At 52.1% G+C, this 15,189-nt stretch overlaps 1 protein-coding gene across 4 annotated transcripts in view; it reads left to right on the forward strand.

Moving 5' to 3' along the window:
- Window positions 1-11,446, forward strand: part of SPSB1 (splA/ryanodine receptor domain and SOCS box containing 1) — an 83,461-nt gene extending 72,015 nt beyond the window's left edge. For all 4 annotated transcript variants that reach the window (XM_049877844.1, XM_049877843.1, XM_049877845.1 and 1 more), the window contains exon 3: window positions 9,380-11,446. In XM_049877844.1, coding sequence (XP_049733801.1) covers window positions 9,380-9,507 — 128 coding nt within the window. In that variant the 3' untranslated portion in view covers window positions 9,508-11,446. The remainder of the gene's footprint in view (window positions 1-9,379) is intronic.
- The last annotated feature ends 3,743 nt before the right edge of the window (window positions 11,447-15,189 follow it).

Here is a 15,189-nt window from a genome sequence, read left to right on the forward strand (position 1 = left end):
AGTGGAGACTAGATGTGGCCAGTGACTGGGGCGCAGACCTCAGGGCACTTGTGGTGAATGATGAGGACCCCTCCCCCACACCAGGGTCATAATGTCGTGCAGTGCCAGGGCCCCTTGGCTTCTCTCTTGCCCCAGACCTGCTCAGACATGAATGGGCCTCTCCCCATGGCCAGTGGACTTCGGAGGGTCCAGATGGGAAAACAGATGTGGTCAGTGGAGCAGAAGCATGGGAGGGTGGTGCAGAGCCGCCAGCCCCACTGCACTGTGGGATGCAGGATGGAGTGTTGAGTGTCAGAGCTGCCATCCTGACCTCTGCGGAACAGATATCGTGTGTTTTGGAAGGGTCACTTGGCTGCTCTATGGAAAATGGGCCACAGGGGTAGGAAAGGCCTCTGGGGGCCAGGAGGAGGCTGTGACAAGTATTCAGGTGGGAGGGGGTGGGGGCTTGGGCCAGGGTGGGAGCATGGAGGTGAGGAGAGGTGGTCAGGTTCCAGAGCTGTTTGGAAGCACCATCCTGGGTTGGATATGAGATGAGGAAGGGAAGATTCGGGATGACTCCAAGGTATTTGGCCTGAGCAGGTGGCAGGATGGGAATCCCAACGAGGAGCAGATTCCAGGGCTAAGTTAGGTCTGTGATGCTCTTGGTCACATCCAGGAGTGGATTCAAGGTTGGAGTCCAGGACAGCGTTGTGGACTGGGGTTATAAGTGGGGAACCATCCATGTGGGGATGATGCTTAAAGCCATGACCCTTGATGGGATTCCCAAGAGAGTTGGGGGGAGGAGTGGGGGAGAAAGAGGGGAGAGGCCTGAGGTTGAGCCCTGGGGCATCAGGGTTTAGAGGCCAGTTGACAGGGAATGGCCACGTGGCTGGAGGGGACCCAGGAAAGGGGCGTCTTGGAAGCCAGTGAAGAAAGCACTTCCAGAACAAAGTGCTGCCAGGTCAGGTATGTTGGCAGCTGGGAATTATTCATCCCATGTGGCAAAGTGAGGTCATTGGTGGCCCTGATAGGAGCAGCTTGGGCAGAGTGGGATCAGGGTTTTGCTTGGAGGGGCAGGTTTTAGAGAGAAGGAAGTGGAGAAAATTCCCATGAGGCCTCCCTCACCCGGTGCTAAGTGCTACTGCAGGGGGAGGCGGTAGGGGGAAGGATAGACAGTGACAGACAGCCCAAGGCTTTCTCTGTTCACTCCTTCCTGTGGAAGGCAGGTGCCTACCACGTGAGGTCAAAGGCTGCATAAGTTCCCTGCCCCTGGAGGGTTTGCTTTACCTTCTGAGGCAGCGTTCTCTGAGTAGGGAGGAAAGTCCTCACCCCCACCCCGTGGTTGCTCCGCTGCCCTGGCTATGGGTTCAACCTCTTATAACTTCGCTGTCTTGTCGTTGAAACTTGGGTCCTATGGGGTCTCTGGAGCAGTGGGCGTGACAGGCAGAAGCCTGGGCTCAGGCCTGGCTGGACACGTCTTCTTGATGCCAGGCTCTCAGAAGTCTTGGAGGTAGTCCTGACCCCACTGCTACTCCCTGAGGTGTCTATACCTCCCACCAGCTGGTTGAACCAGGTGGGGACCCTCAGCTGGGAGCAGGTGTTGTGGAGGCAGATTGGCTGAAACCGACTCCACCCGTGTTCCCCCCCAGGACACTGCAGTGTGCACATGTCCCCAGCCTTCATCCCTCCCTGCTCTTTCACGTATGCGAGGCCGGCGTTTTGGGTCGGGGTGAAGTGAAGGCTTTGAATTCTCAGCAAACCAGGACCCATCTTTCCCTGTGTGACCACCCCACAGCGGCTTGGTTTGGCTCCTCCTTGAGTTCCCCATGTCACCGTGCTCCTTTTCCTGGTGCCACATGTGGTGGGGGTGGGGGCGGAGATGGCACTGACGAGTGAGGGGGTAGGCTTAGCTTGCTCCTGGCCCCTGTTGCCCTCCCTGGAGCCTGCTGTAAGCAGAGGAGCCCTGGTGATTCAGTAGTTAAGCACCCGGCTACTAACGAAAGGTTGGTGGTTTGAACCCATCAGCTGCTCCTTGGGAGAAAGACCTGGCCATCTGCTTCCATAAAGATTACAGCCTTGGAAACCCAATGGGGAAGTTCTGTTCTGTCCTATAGCCTTGCTATGAGTCGGAATCAACTGGATGGCACACAACAACAAAGCGGTGGACTGGCAGGTCACCAAGGGGAGCCCCCCACCGCCCGACCCGGGGCCCTTTCCCTTCCCTCACTTCCTTCTCTGCTAAGGAGACTCCCCACGGTTTGGCATTTTAAAGCTCTCTCTTTACTATCCCCAGATGAATTTGCCGTGGTTCCCAGTAGTTGAGGGTTCAGGGATGGCTCAGCTCTTTCCTCCGGGAGCCTTTCCACTTGGTGGCTCCTCCTGCCCCGCAAGATGTTCTCCCCAGGAGCCTCGCCCTGACGCCTGACGATGGCTCCTTCCTGCTCACCCCTTGCAGCCAGGCTCTGGGGGAGCTCCTGTGGGCTGGACGGCCCCACCCTGCCAGGGCCTTCCTTCAGGGGGCAAGGGGAGGCCACGGGAGAAGGGGAGATTTTTCCAGACACTTTCCCCCCAGAAAGGCTGGTCATGCAAGGACAGCTGGCAGTCAGAGCTGGGGGGACGGCACAGAGGGTGTCCATTACCTGGGCAGATGCCAGGCATCCTTCCCTGCTTGACAAGGACAAGGGTTGCTGCTTTGTTTTGTTCTTCTTTTGTGCCAGTACCAGCTGATATCAAGTCGACTGTGACTCATGGTGACCCCATGTGCATCAGAGTAGAACTGTGCCCCATAGGGTTTTCAATGGCTGATTTCGCAGAAGTAAATCACCAACCAGGCCTTTCTTCCAAAGTGCCTCCAGCCTTTGGTTACCAGCCAAGCATGTTAACCATTTGCACCACCTAGGGACTTCTTTTGTAAGAACTGCATAATGTAAAGGAAATGCGCGTGCGCGCACATACACACACGCACACATGTTCCTGGGATGGCCATCTCTGTACCCACAACTTCTAGAATCCATTTCACAGAGAATTTTCACTGCAAGCCATTTCAGGCACAGGGACGTGAAGACAGGCAATTCATGTGGCTGTCACTGAATTGGGGCCATGTCCTGACGTGGGACATTTACCCTTTGACCTCACAGACTGAAATTCATTCACTTAGTGCTGTGCTCCCAGGAGGTTTGTGTTAGGTTGAAATCTCACAGAGATCTGCCAGAGGGCCGCAGGTGGGGGCACTGGGCCATGCGTACCCGACAGGACAGCAGGTAGCCGTTCTCACAGACATGCAGAGGTCAGTGCCCTTGGTTCTCCCAGCTCCTCGGCATTCTGCTCCGTAGATAGCGCCTGTTGTACTTCCTGATTTCTGAGCTGCACTCGGCATCATTCTCTCATTCATATAAATTATGTAAATGAACGAGTGCCTCAACTTCCTGGAGACTGGCATAGCGGCCTTCAAGGAGACATGGGCCATCAGCTCACGCTTTGGCTGGAGAGGAGCCACCGGCTAAACTCTGGTCAGGAACTTTCCAGGAGTGGGATTTCAGAGGAATCGGGTTTGTGGATGGAGCTGAGTACAAAGCCTCGCAGCCCCTGTCAAAGGCATTAGGGCCAGGGGAGACCTCCTTAAGTCCTCTCGGCAACCAACAGAAGTGGGTCGGACACACCTTCTTCCTTGGCACAGAATCTGACTCTGTTTCTGTAGCTGGTACCCACACTCAGTCTGTGCCCAGCCTTTCAAAAGCAATCAGAGTGTCTTAGTTACCTCGTGCCTGCTGTAACACAGATATCACAAGTGGCGGTTTTAGAGAACATCAATTTATTTTCTCACAGTTCTGGAGGCTAAAAGTCCAAATCATGGTCTCAGCCTTGTCAGTTCCTTCCTTGTTTGTAGCCCCAGGCATTCTTTGGTTCCTTGGCTTGTGACATCTGTCTCCCCCCATGTGTGTGTATCTCTATGTCTAATCTGCTCTTGTTATAACTCAGGAGCGATTAGATTTAGAACCCACCCACTCTACTCAGGTATGATCTAATTAACATAACAAAGAAAACCCTATTTCTAAACAGGATCACAGCCACAGATAGAGGGGTTAGGATTCTAGCCATATTTTGGGGGAATACTTTTTTTTTTTTAATCGTGCATTAGGTAAAAATTTACAGAGCAAATTAATTTCCTATTCAATGGTTTGTATGTAAAGTGTTTCATGGCCTTGGTTTCATTTCCCACAATGTGTCAGCACTCTCCCCATTTCTGCCCTGAGTTCTCTGATTCCTTTCATCCTGCTTTTCTACCCCTTCTTGCCACCCCATCTTTGCTTTTGGGCAGGCACTACAGTTTTGATCACATACAATTGATTGTTCTAAGGAATAAGTTCCTCTCAAGTGTTATTTTTAATCTTACGGGCTTGTCGATTGTTTGCCTGGAAGCTGGTCTTTGGGAATGGCTTCAGTTCTAGGTCAGAAGGGTGTGTCTTAGGGCCGTAGTCTCAGGGGTTCCTCCAGCCTCTGTCAGACCAGTAAGTCTGGTCTTTTTTGTGAATTTGATTTTTTATTCTACACTTTTCTCCCCCTCTATCTGGGACCCTTTGTTGTGATCTCAGTCAGAGCAGTTGTTAGTGTTAGCTGGGCACCATCTAGCTCTTCTGTTCCCTGGGTGGTGTAAGCTGTGGTTCATGTGGTCCATTAGTCCTTTGAACTAATTGCTTCCTTGAGTCTTTAGTTTTCTTTGCTCTCCTTTGCTCCAGATGGGAAAAGACCAACAGTTGCATCTTAGATGGCTGCTTGCAAGGTTTTAAGATCCCAGACACTACTCACCAAAGTAGGATGCAGAACATTGTCTTTATGAACTATGTTGTGCCAGTTGATGTAGACGTCCCCTGAGTCTATGGTCCTTTGTCTTCCAGCTTAGGAACTTCAACCTGCAAGGTGTTTGGTTATGTCTAAAAGGTTTCCCTGACTATACCCTTGTGTCCTCTATATGAGCCACATCTGGTTACGTATGTAGAAATATCCACCACCAAACCTATGTCTGCCAGTGGGTATGTTCCCTTACATCTTCCCATACCTCTTGGCATACGTAGCTACCTTTTTATTTGGGGGAACACATTTTAATCCATAACACAGACCCTAGCCCTCTGTCATTGGGGGTGCGATCTCATCTGTTTGTGTAGATGAGGCCTCTGAGTGTAGACCCATTCAAGGGGTGCCTTGGCTGATGACTCTGGCCACATTTTTAGCTCCTAATGCATCATTGTAGCCACCAGCTGCCACAGTCTTGGAAGGTCTGCTGTGTCAGGAGAACACATCTCTTCTGGCTTCTGGATGCGTCCCTAAACTGGGTTATTCAGTTCTGAGGGAAGGTGGCCAGGCACCAGAAGTTCCCCCACACTGCAGGGCAGCTTTTGGCATGGGGCAGTGGGAGGCACTGGCAGCAGGTGATTTCCACTTTGGATAAACTTTGAAGGGCTATTAGGAACTTCCGCTTCATGGTAGTGGAGTAGAAAGAGCTAGACTTTAGAATTTGATAGACCTGGGTGTGTGTCCAGATTCTAGCCTGTGGCTCTCTGACCTTGGGCATCCAACCCTAACCTGCCCAAGCCCACTTCCCCCTGTGCAGGGTGGATGCCACAGTTCCCACCAGAACACAATAGGCACTCAACAGACTGTAGCTGCTGTCGGTGCTGTGATGTTTGAAGTTGTAGCAGTTGCTGTGAACTTGGCTCCAACTCATGGCGACCCCATGTGTGTCAGGGTAGAATTGTGCCCCATAGGGTTTTCAATGAATGATTTTTCGGAATTAGATCATCAGGCCTTTCTTCTGAGGTACCTCTGGGTGGACTCGAACTAACAACCTTTTGGTTATCAGCCCAGAGATTGCTCTGATATTCCCATTGCCTTCTGCTCGATTCTGACTCATAGCAACCCTATAGGACAGAGTAGAACTGCCCCCTGGGGTTTCCAAGGCTGGATTCTTTATGGAAGCAGATTGCCACATCGTTCTCCCTAGGAGCAGCTGGTGGGTTTGAACCGATGACTTCTCGGGTTAGCAGCCGAGTGCTTAACCACTGCACCACCATGGCTCCTGCTGTGATGTTAGCCACCTGTAATTAGTGAGCTGGAGCCAGGGCTCACCCAGGCCCCCACCATTAAGAAACGTTTCTTGGTGAGGGTGCTTATGAGTTGCCCTGAAACCCATTAAGCCTAGAGGGCAGTGATGGGAACTCCTGATGGGGCCACATTCAATGGCTCTCAGTGGTTCCTCAAGTGCCCTCGAGCCACCAGGGGAAGCCCTTTCACCTCCAAGTGGCTGAGTACATCCTAGGTAGGTGGGGCTTGGGGCAACCCAGGCCCTTGGGGAACTCCTGAGTGGAGAAGAGGGCTTGCAGCCTGAATTCCCCTACTTGCTCACTCAGGCAGAAGCACCACTCCTCTGTAGTTGAGTCCAGGCCAAGAGGTTGCTACTAGGTGTTTCAGGCCCTCGGGATCTCAGCTGGATGGTTCTTTGGGGAGAGTATTAGTTTCCTTGGGAGCCCCCGAGTGGCACAGATGGTTAAGTTCACAACTACTAATGGACAGGTTGGTGATTCAAAGCTACCCAGAGATGCCTCAGAAGAAAAGCCTGGCAGTCTGCTTTCAAAAGATCACAGCCTTGAAAACCCTACGGAACACAGTTCTGCTCTGCACACATGGGTCACCATGAGTTGGAATGACTGGACTGCATGGTATTTCAGTTTGCTACTGTATTCGTTTTCTATTCCTGCTGTAACAAATTACCACTAACCACCGGGTGACTTCGAACAATTTAAGCCACAATTGTCTAAGAAAGTTGGAAATTAAGGTGCTGGCAGGGCCATGTACCCTCTGAAGGTTCTAGGGAAGAATCTTTCCTTTCCTCTTCCAGCTTCTGGTAGCTCCTGGTGTTCTTTGGCTTTTAGCCGCATCATTCCAGTCTCTGCATTCGTCATCATGTGGCATCTTCCCTGTGTGTCTGTGTCTGCGTCTCCTCTTCTTATAAGGACACCAGCCCTTGGATTTAGGGCTCACACTAATCAGTATAACCTCATCTTCACTAATTATATCTGCAAAGAACCTATTTCTAAATAAGGTCACATTCTGAGGTGGGCAAGAATTTGGGGAACACTCTGAAACCCAGTACAGGCAGCATCTGGACTGGTCTCCTTATCTGACAGATGAGGAAACTGAGGCCCAGGCAGAGGGAGCAACCTGCTTCAAGTCAGGCAGCTGTGCAGGGTGACACCACTGGGGTGAGGAGCCAGATGGGACCACAGGACAGGACACATTACGTGGAGGAGACTCAAGGCTCCACATGCAGACAGGGGGTAAGGAAGGGGACTGGGCCCTACTCTACTAGGGGTTTTATGGAATCTTTGACCCTAAAAGGATTTGGGAGATCATTTTGGTTCATCTTCCTGCCTCCAGGCAGGCTCCCTGTAATCATCCCAGGTTGTCCAGGAAAAGCCCATTTCAAAGCTTTCAGTTAGAAGCGTTCACCGTTTTAGTTCCTGCTTGTGTCTAGCTGTAGCTGTGGCTGCTTGTGGGGAGATGAAGAGCAATCGTTTGGCTTTTAAAACCTGGAAATTAGTCGATGCATTACCAAGCCTAAGATTTTCTCTCTTTTTTTATTACAGCTTTATTGAGATCTAATTCACATATCATACAATTTACCCATTTCAAGTGCACCTTTCAACAGGTTTTAGTATATTCACAGAGTTGTACAACCATCCCCACGATCAATTTCAGAATATTTTCATCATCCTAGAAAAGAAGCTCGGTACCTATTAGCAGTCACTCTCTGATTTTCCCCGCAAGCCCTCCCAGACTAGGATTTGATCTTTCCTGAGTTATTTTTAGTATTCTGAGCTTTGGTGAATATTAAAAAGGTTTTATTCACCCTTTATTGGTGAATTAGGGGGTCGAGGGGGAATGCTGGGGTATTTTAAGTCTGACCTTTGTCTTGCTTACAAAGGAGTCCCAAAGTCAAGGGGAGGCCATGGGTAAAGCCCCATGTCCCCTCATTTAATCTTCCTTCATCTGGAGGGCTGTGGAGGGGCCTGGGGGCCCAGGTGTGCTCACTTGGACCTGGCTCAGGACAGAGAACAGCTGAGGGGTGGACTTGGAGCATGATGGGGATGGCCCCCTGGGCCCTGCAGGCACTCAGAAGCTTTTCAGACTTCCAGAGCTTGGAGTGTGTCAGGGACATGGGAGAGAAGGGAGCTTCCCTCCAGGAAGGCAGGACTCAGGCTCCTGGGACACAGGCTGCAGGCTGCATCTAGAAGCCACTCCGATTGCCACTAGCCCCAGGTCCCAGCTCCCCCAGGGAAGCTGAGGGGGTGGCCCAGGACGAGGCCCCAGAGGGTCCTGCTATGGCTGGGCGGGCATTTCCAGTTTCTGTCAGCCTCAGCACTCAACTGAGCTCCTGTCAGGAAGAGAATCGCGGGGACTGGGGGTTTTTCAGGCTCTCACTTGCCAACACTCAGCACAGACTCTACCCACCGAGGCCATGGGATCCACTGGCCTGGGACCTCCCCTCAGCCCTGCCACCTGTCACGGGGACTCTGGGCAAGTGTTTCTGACATCTTAATTGTCAGCATGGTGTGGTGGCTCAGAGCATGGACACCGGGGCCAGACTCCCTGAATCAAACCCCTACCCTGCTGCCTCCTAACTCCATGGCCTTGGCATGTCACGTCCCCACTCAGCCTCAGGGTCTGCAGCTGAAACGGAGATGAGGACAGTGTCTGTGAGCAGCTGGGTTAACATCAAACAATGCCCTTTCCGAAAGCCTGGTGGGGCCCGGGGCTGAGGTGCTGGCTGGGGAGACCTGGCTCCAGTGTGCCCCAGCAGACGTACATCAAAGGCTGCTGCTGGAGAGTAAGAGCTGGATGGCCTGGGCTCGAATCCTAGTCCTGTCTTCCACCAGCAGTGCTGCCTTGGGGAAGTCATTGAGACTCTACTCTGGGTGGTGCAAACGGTTAATATACTCAGCTACTAACCAAAAGGCTGGAGGTTTGAGTCCCCCCAGAGGCTCCTGGGAAGAAAGCCTGGTGGTCCACTTCTGAAAAATCAGCCTCTGAAAACCCTGTGGAACACAGTTCTACTCTGACACTTATGATTCACCCTGAATCAGAGTCAACTCAATGGCAACTGATTTTTATTCCTCAGCTTCTCCATCTGTAAAATGGGGACATGGTAATCGTAGCTCCCTCAGGGGGTCGTGATGGGGATCCAGTGAGTTAGTGTCTGCAGAGGGCTACCTGGCCCAGAGTGGGTTCTTGTGTTAGCTCTTAATATTGCTGCTGTGGTTAGTATTGTCTGTTCCAGAACCATCCAGAATGTGCAGAGCACTGTGCTAACTGATGTTCTTTTTCTCTCTTGCCTCGGTTTACCCAGCCGAGCCCCTGCCGCTCATGGATCTCTGCCGCCGCTCAGTGCGCCTGGCCCTGGGGAAGGAGCGCCTCGGGGAGATCCACAGACTGCCGCTGCCCGCTGCGCTCAGGGCCTACCTCCTCTACCAGTGATGCGCCTCCTAGGACCTCTGCTCAACAGACATCTGGTGCCACCTCACTGAGCCACCTGCCACAGGGCCGCCCACCATGTTGGGTCCTGAAACCGGCACCTGCAGCCGTGGACAGAAGGCCATGCTCTTCCCATCCATCCCTCCCCGGTTGCCTCTGCCGGACATGAACAGATCCCGACAGTCTCCTCTGTCCCCCTTCCCAACGTTGGCAGAAGGCAGCCACCCTGCATGCCGTATACATCCCCTGTTTAAAAAAGACAGAATAAACTTCTATAGTCCTACATTGAGCTCCGATCTGCTCTCGGGGTGGGATGGGGAGCCCCCCATACTGTCCGGGAGAAGGCTACAGCCACTTGGGGGTTCTGGGGCAGTGGAGCCGGTGGGAAGTGCCACAGCACCCAAAACAGATCCCCAGGAGAGCTGGAGAGGTGCTTTAGAAAAGGGCCGACGGGGCCCAGCCCAGCAGGGGCCCAGCCATGGCTGGTGAAGCTCAGGATGGCAGAAACCCACCATGGACACGAGGCAGAAACCCAAATTGGACCTCATGCAAATAAGCAACCAGCACCAGCCCCAGGTGTAGGTGCCCCTATACCCTGTATTTATTCTTTTAACAATAACAAAAGCCATTTATTTATTCCATTGAGAAAGGAAACCTTGTTTCAGTCCCCTCCGCAGTGTCAGGTTGCTTTTCTCCCACCTGCCCCCTCCCTGGGATGTGCGTGCCCCCCTTGCCCATCTCCGTGGGCTGTGTCTGTGCCATGTGTGCACGCGGGTGTGGGTGCAGGTAGTCTTTGTCTGGGCTCCCTGACTTCAGTTCCCCGGGACTCTGCCCGAGTTTCCGAGTGAGTCCCTCGGGGGATGTCAGCCCCACTTGCCACGTGAGTGTCTTAGGGAACCTGTCTGAGTGGGCTTGTGGCTGTGTCCCTCTTGGGCTCCCACATCTTTCTTAAGCCTCCCATGGATGCTTCGGTTTTGTTTTTGGTTGTGCTTTTCTAGCTGAAATTTCTGAAGTGCATCCTCAGGGCCTCTGGCCTCCCCAGAGGGCTGCCAGAACCAAATTGGGAGGGTCAGTGGGTCTCTGGGCCTAAGGGCCTGGGCTGGGGCAGGATTGATGCCACCAAGGGCAGGGTCAAGCCCCTTCTCATGGAGCCAGTGCCAGTGCCTGTTCAGCACCCTGCCTGGGCTCTGGGCTGTCTTGGAGCAGGCCCCCGGTCATCGTGACTCCCCTTGGAGCCTCAGCATCCCCCAGGGCAGGGGGGAGGGGGGAGGAAGGGCAGGTCAGCCAGCAGGTGGGGATGCCCCTCCCACAGCCCCCCACTAGCAGACTGCCTTGTTGTGCCCAGTTCTTTCTTGAAGTCAGCTCTCTTGGATTCTGACTTTGGTTCATTTCTGTACAGGTACAATAGATGACTTTATTTGTTTAAAAGGTTTAATATATACACGCATATGTATTTGTCTGTAACGATTATGTTTTAAACAGCTGCTGTAGGGTACCTTTTATAAAGAAAAAGAAAATCTTTCAGCGGAGTATATTTTTTAAAGCACAAAATTGGTGCCAAGACTGGGTGAGAAATCACCCTCTTATTATTTTGAGGGTCTTTTTCCCCCCATGGGGGGAGAGGGGCTTACCAGTAAGACTTTTAAAGATTTTCCCTGCTCCTGTGCAGGGTGGACCATGTTCTGACCCTTGTCGCACAGGAGACAATTGAACTTGTACAACGCCGAGCTTATGGCCCCAACGTAGTCCCACCCCATGGGGGCTGGGTGAATGGCAGCTCTTTGTCATCTCTCTGCACCTCCTACCCCCAGCTCCCCGGTGCCCCTAACCCCTTCTTTCCTGTCAGCCCCGAGCCTTGTGGCTTGTACAGTTTCAAAATTCCCATTCTATTTTATGATCATTGATAATACTCAGTAACCTAATAAAGGAACGTTTATTAAAACACAAAACCACTTTTGAGTTCCTCCTTTGTGCCTTGGGAGCGGGGAAAGAGGGTTGACTGACCCCTCATTGTGGATTGAAGTGTGTCCCCCAAAAATATGTTTTGCAATCCTAACCCCTATACCTGTGGATGGAATTCCATTTGGGAACAGGGTTTTCTTTGTTATGTTAATGAAGTCATCTCAGTGTAGGGTGTGTTTTAAGCCAATCGATTTTGAGATATAAAAGGAGCAGATTAGGCACAGAAGCAAGGAAGCACAGATGGGGGAAGATAGATGCCACCCATGTGAAAATTGCCAAGGAACCAAGGAACAGAAGCTGAAGAGAGACAAGACTTTCACTGAGAGCTGGCAGAAAGAGAGGAAGCTTTCCGATACAGCTAGCACTCTGGATTTGGACTTCTAGCCTCCTGTGAGCAAATAAATTTGTTAAAGCCATCCACTTGGAATATTTATGTTACAGCAGCACTAAGAAACTAAGTAGGAGCCCTAGTGGGTCAACGGTTAAGCGCTTAGCTGCTAACCAAAAGGTTGGCAGTTCGAACCCACCCACTGGCTCCCCAGGAGAAAGACTTGGTGATCTGCCATTTTGGTTAGCAGCCTGAGCTCTTAACCACTGTGCTACCAGGGCCCCCTGTAAAGATTACAGCCTAGAAAATCCTAAGGGGCAGTTCTACTCTGTCACATGGCGTTGCTATGAGTTGGCATCGACTCAACAGCACCCAAGAACAGCAAGGAGAAACTAAGACATCCCTCCTCAGCCCAGCAGGCCCCACTGCCCACAGCTTTCAACAGAGGATGATGTGACCCTGTCACCCCTTGGCAGAGGGTGGGACAGCAGCCAGAATCCCAGACAGAGGAGACTTCTAATGACCCTAGAACACTTGGCAGTCCAGACAAAGGGAGCCTGCAGAACCTACTGGAAAGCGATTCTACAGCCTCGTGAGCACCTCTGGCTCCTTTATATATTTGTCAAGCTTGAGTTGACAATGGGCTTTTTGGGAGCAGAGGGTGAGCAAGTGTGGGTGTCCTTGGAGTCCACGCTCTGGGGCGGGCCCTGTGAGTAGGAGCTGGTCCATCATCCGCCTTTGAGTCCCCGGTGCTGAGAGCACAATGATGGTCTATGAGCCTTTGCCTGCATGAATCCTGCCAGCCACTGAGGGCAGACCCACCCCCAGCAGAGAGGACAGGAAGTTCTGGGTTAGTTGGAGGTTGGGTGAGTGGAGCTCCAGACAAAGTGAACAGTGCAAAAATTCACTAAATGTGATCATGTGTCAATGACTAGTTGCCAGAAAAATTGGCCAGAGTATACTCAGCTCACTGGGGAATTTTGAATTCTAAAGACATGTCAAGATTGGATGGCACTGTGGAAAATGCCCTGGTCTGAGGGTCTATTAGTGAGTGGAGGGTCTAAGACCACTGGGACCAAAGTCCCATGTCCCTTGCTCAGACAGTCTCCTGACCAGATTTCTTCTAGACCACTTGCCTCAGCATCACCTTGGGGGTGTTAACATGCAGCTTCCAGGGCCCTACCCAAGATGGACTGAATCAACATTTCTTGGGCTGGGCCCAGGGATCTGCATTTTTCCAAATCTCCCAGGTGGCCTTGCCTAAGAGAGTTTGAAGACCACTGCTTTTGCCTGTCAGCTCTTCCTTTTGCAGAGTTGCTGGGTAAAGAGCAACGATTTCAGTGTTGATAGGTTGACCGAGAGAGCCCTGGTGGCACAGTGGTTAAGAGCCTGGCTGCGCTTAGCCAAAAGGTCGGGACTTTGAATCCACCAGCCAGCTCCTTGGGAACCCTATGGGGCAGTTCTACTCTGTCCTATAGGGTCGCTATGAGTTAGAATCGGCTCAACAGCAATAGGTTTGGCTTTTCGTGGAGGTTGGCCCAGGGAAAAGCACCTGGACATGAGTCAAACCTGCATGCAAATACTGGCGCTGACACCAGCTTTTTAACCTTGGACAAGCCTCTGTAAAATGACAGTACTAAATGGTTTGCGCTCGACTGCTAACCTAACGGTTGGCAGTTCAAACCCATTCAGCAGTACCATGGAAGAAAGACCTGGTGATCTGCTTCCCCTAAGATTACGGCCAAGAAAACCCTACAGAGCACAGTTCTCTGCAACACATGGAGTCACCATGAACTGATCAACTAGATGACAACTAACAATAACAATCTCACAGGAGGGTAGCATGGCTGGCCTGAGGCCTCGCAGGTGAGTCTTCTAGGACAAGGCTCTTTGTATTAACAAGGATACGGACACATTCACAAGCTCGTGCATTTCTGCTCTGGAAAATGGCAAATTCTTGGGATTGGGACGTTGTCTTTGAAAACGGACCAAACATTCCTAAATCAACGTTCCTTCTTCCGGATTGAAGTCCCCCAAATCAAGGTGGGCATTGGAAAGAGGGACCCCCAGGTGCCCTCCCCAGGCGTGCCCAGGCCGGCGGCAGGAGGAAGGGGTGGTCTAAATTTAGTTTTAGTTGGGAGTTCATGTCTGGGTTGCAGTTGGAACTCCGGCTTCCTTTGAAGAAGATGGCAGGGGGAGGATTGGGGTCAGGCGGTGGGGGAGGGTCGAGGGGGGGCACACAGGGAAAATAAGGGTCTTTGTGCTGCCGGGAGACTTCTGGGGAACAGGGTTTCGTGTTGAAGGGAGCCGCGTTAATAAAACCATCTGTGCAGACTTGGCCCATGTGGTTGCAATTACTATCCTGCCTTCAAGCAGGTAGCCGCTCTCAGGGCTTGGCCATGGATGGGAAGTGGCCTCCCGCCTCCGTCCATCTTCTGCGCACGTCTTCCCAGCCGCTCCTCCATGGGATGAGGAATGCGGACTTTACTGAACCATAAACTATGCTGGGGGAGCTGGGGAGGGGGCCGAAGACAGAGCAATTAGTTCATGCTCCAGTCCAGACACCCAAACATGGTTGGATTCCAGCTGCAAGGGATATTTGAAATAAATGAGCTGCCTGGGGCCAGGAGTTTGCTGTGTTTTCTGTACGGGGCCATGGCAACCAGGGAGGAAACCATGAGCTAGGGACTGGGCTCGAGAGTCAACAAATGATGTCCTGCCCTAGCCAAGCCTGCTACAGCCGCTCCACAGCTCTCCTAGGGCAGGAAGGATGCAGCCTGAGCCGGCCTTCTGGGGCACTTGGCAATAGCACGACCCGGCCCAGGACCTTCCATGTCCTCTGTTGGGCTCTGATCTTTTTTTCCTTTTTTCTTGTTAAGAAGAGAGAAAGCTAACACTTTGCTGGAACCTTTCTTCCTGGACGAGAGAACAGCCGCTGCTGTCGCTGCCGGTTTGATAATGATTTTCCTAGGCAGAGGGAAAGTTCTTGGTGGAAAAGTCCAGGCTGAGGACAGCTAGCTGGACAGAAGGTGGCACTGACCTTGCCCTGGCTCGGTCTTGCTGCCCGGTCTTTCTGCCAAGCCCCCGCTGCAGCCTCTGCTGGGTCCACTTTGTAGGCAGAAAAGGCAAAGACCTCTTTCAAGCTCATGTGCCCGTGTAAGTCACATATTTAGGGACAGCTGCAAGGTCCACTTCAGAGAGGCCACTTATAAGTGCACATGAGTCTTGGGACCTAGTTTAGGAGTCTTAGTCTGAAGTTCACAGATGCTTCATGCATTCAAATCGCCAGGGGGACTTAGGAAAAAGCTATATTCCACAACCCCTGAGGCAGTATGTGGGGCCTGTAGATGACTCTGGGATGGGGGCAATGATGGTACAGTGGTAGAACTCTTGCT

The sequence above is a fragment of the Elephas maximus genome, chromosome 3 (genome assembly GCF_024166365.1).
Source record: "Elephas maximus indicus isolate mEleMax1 chromosome 3, mEleMax1 primary haplotype, whole genome shotgun sequence".
Taxonomy (NCBI): Eukaryota; Metazoa; Chordata; class Mammalia; order Proboscidea; family Elephantidae; genus Elephas; species Elephas maximus.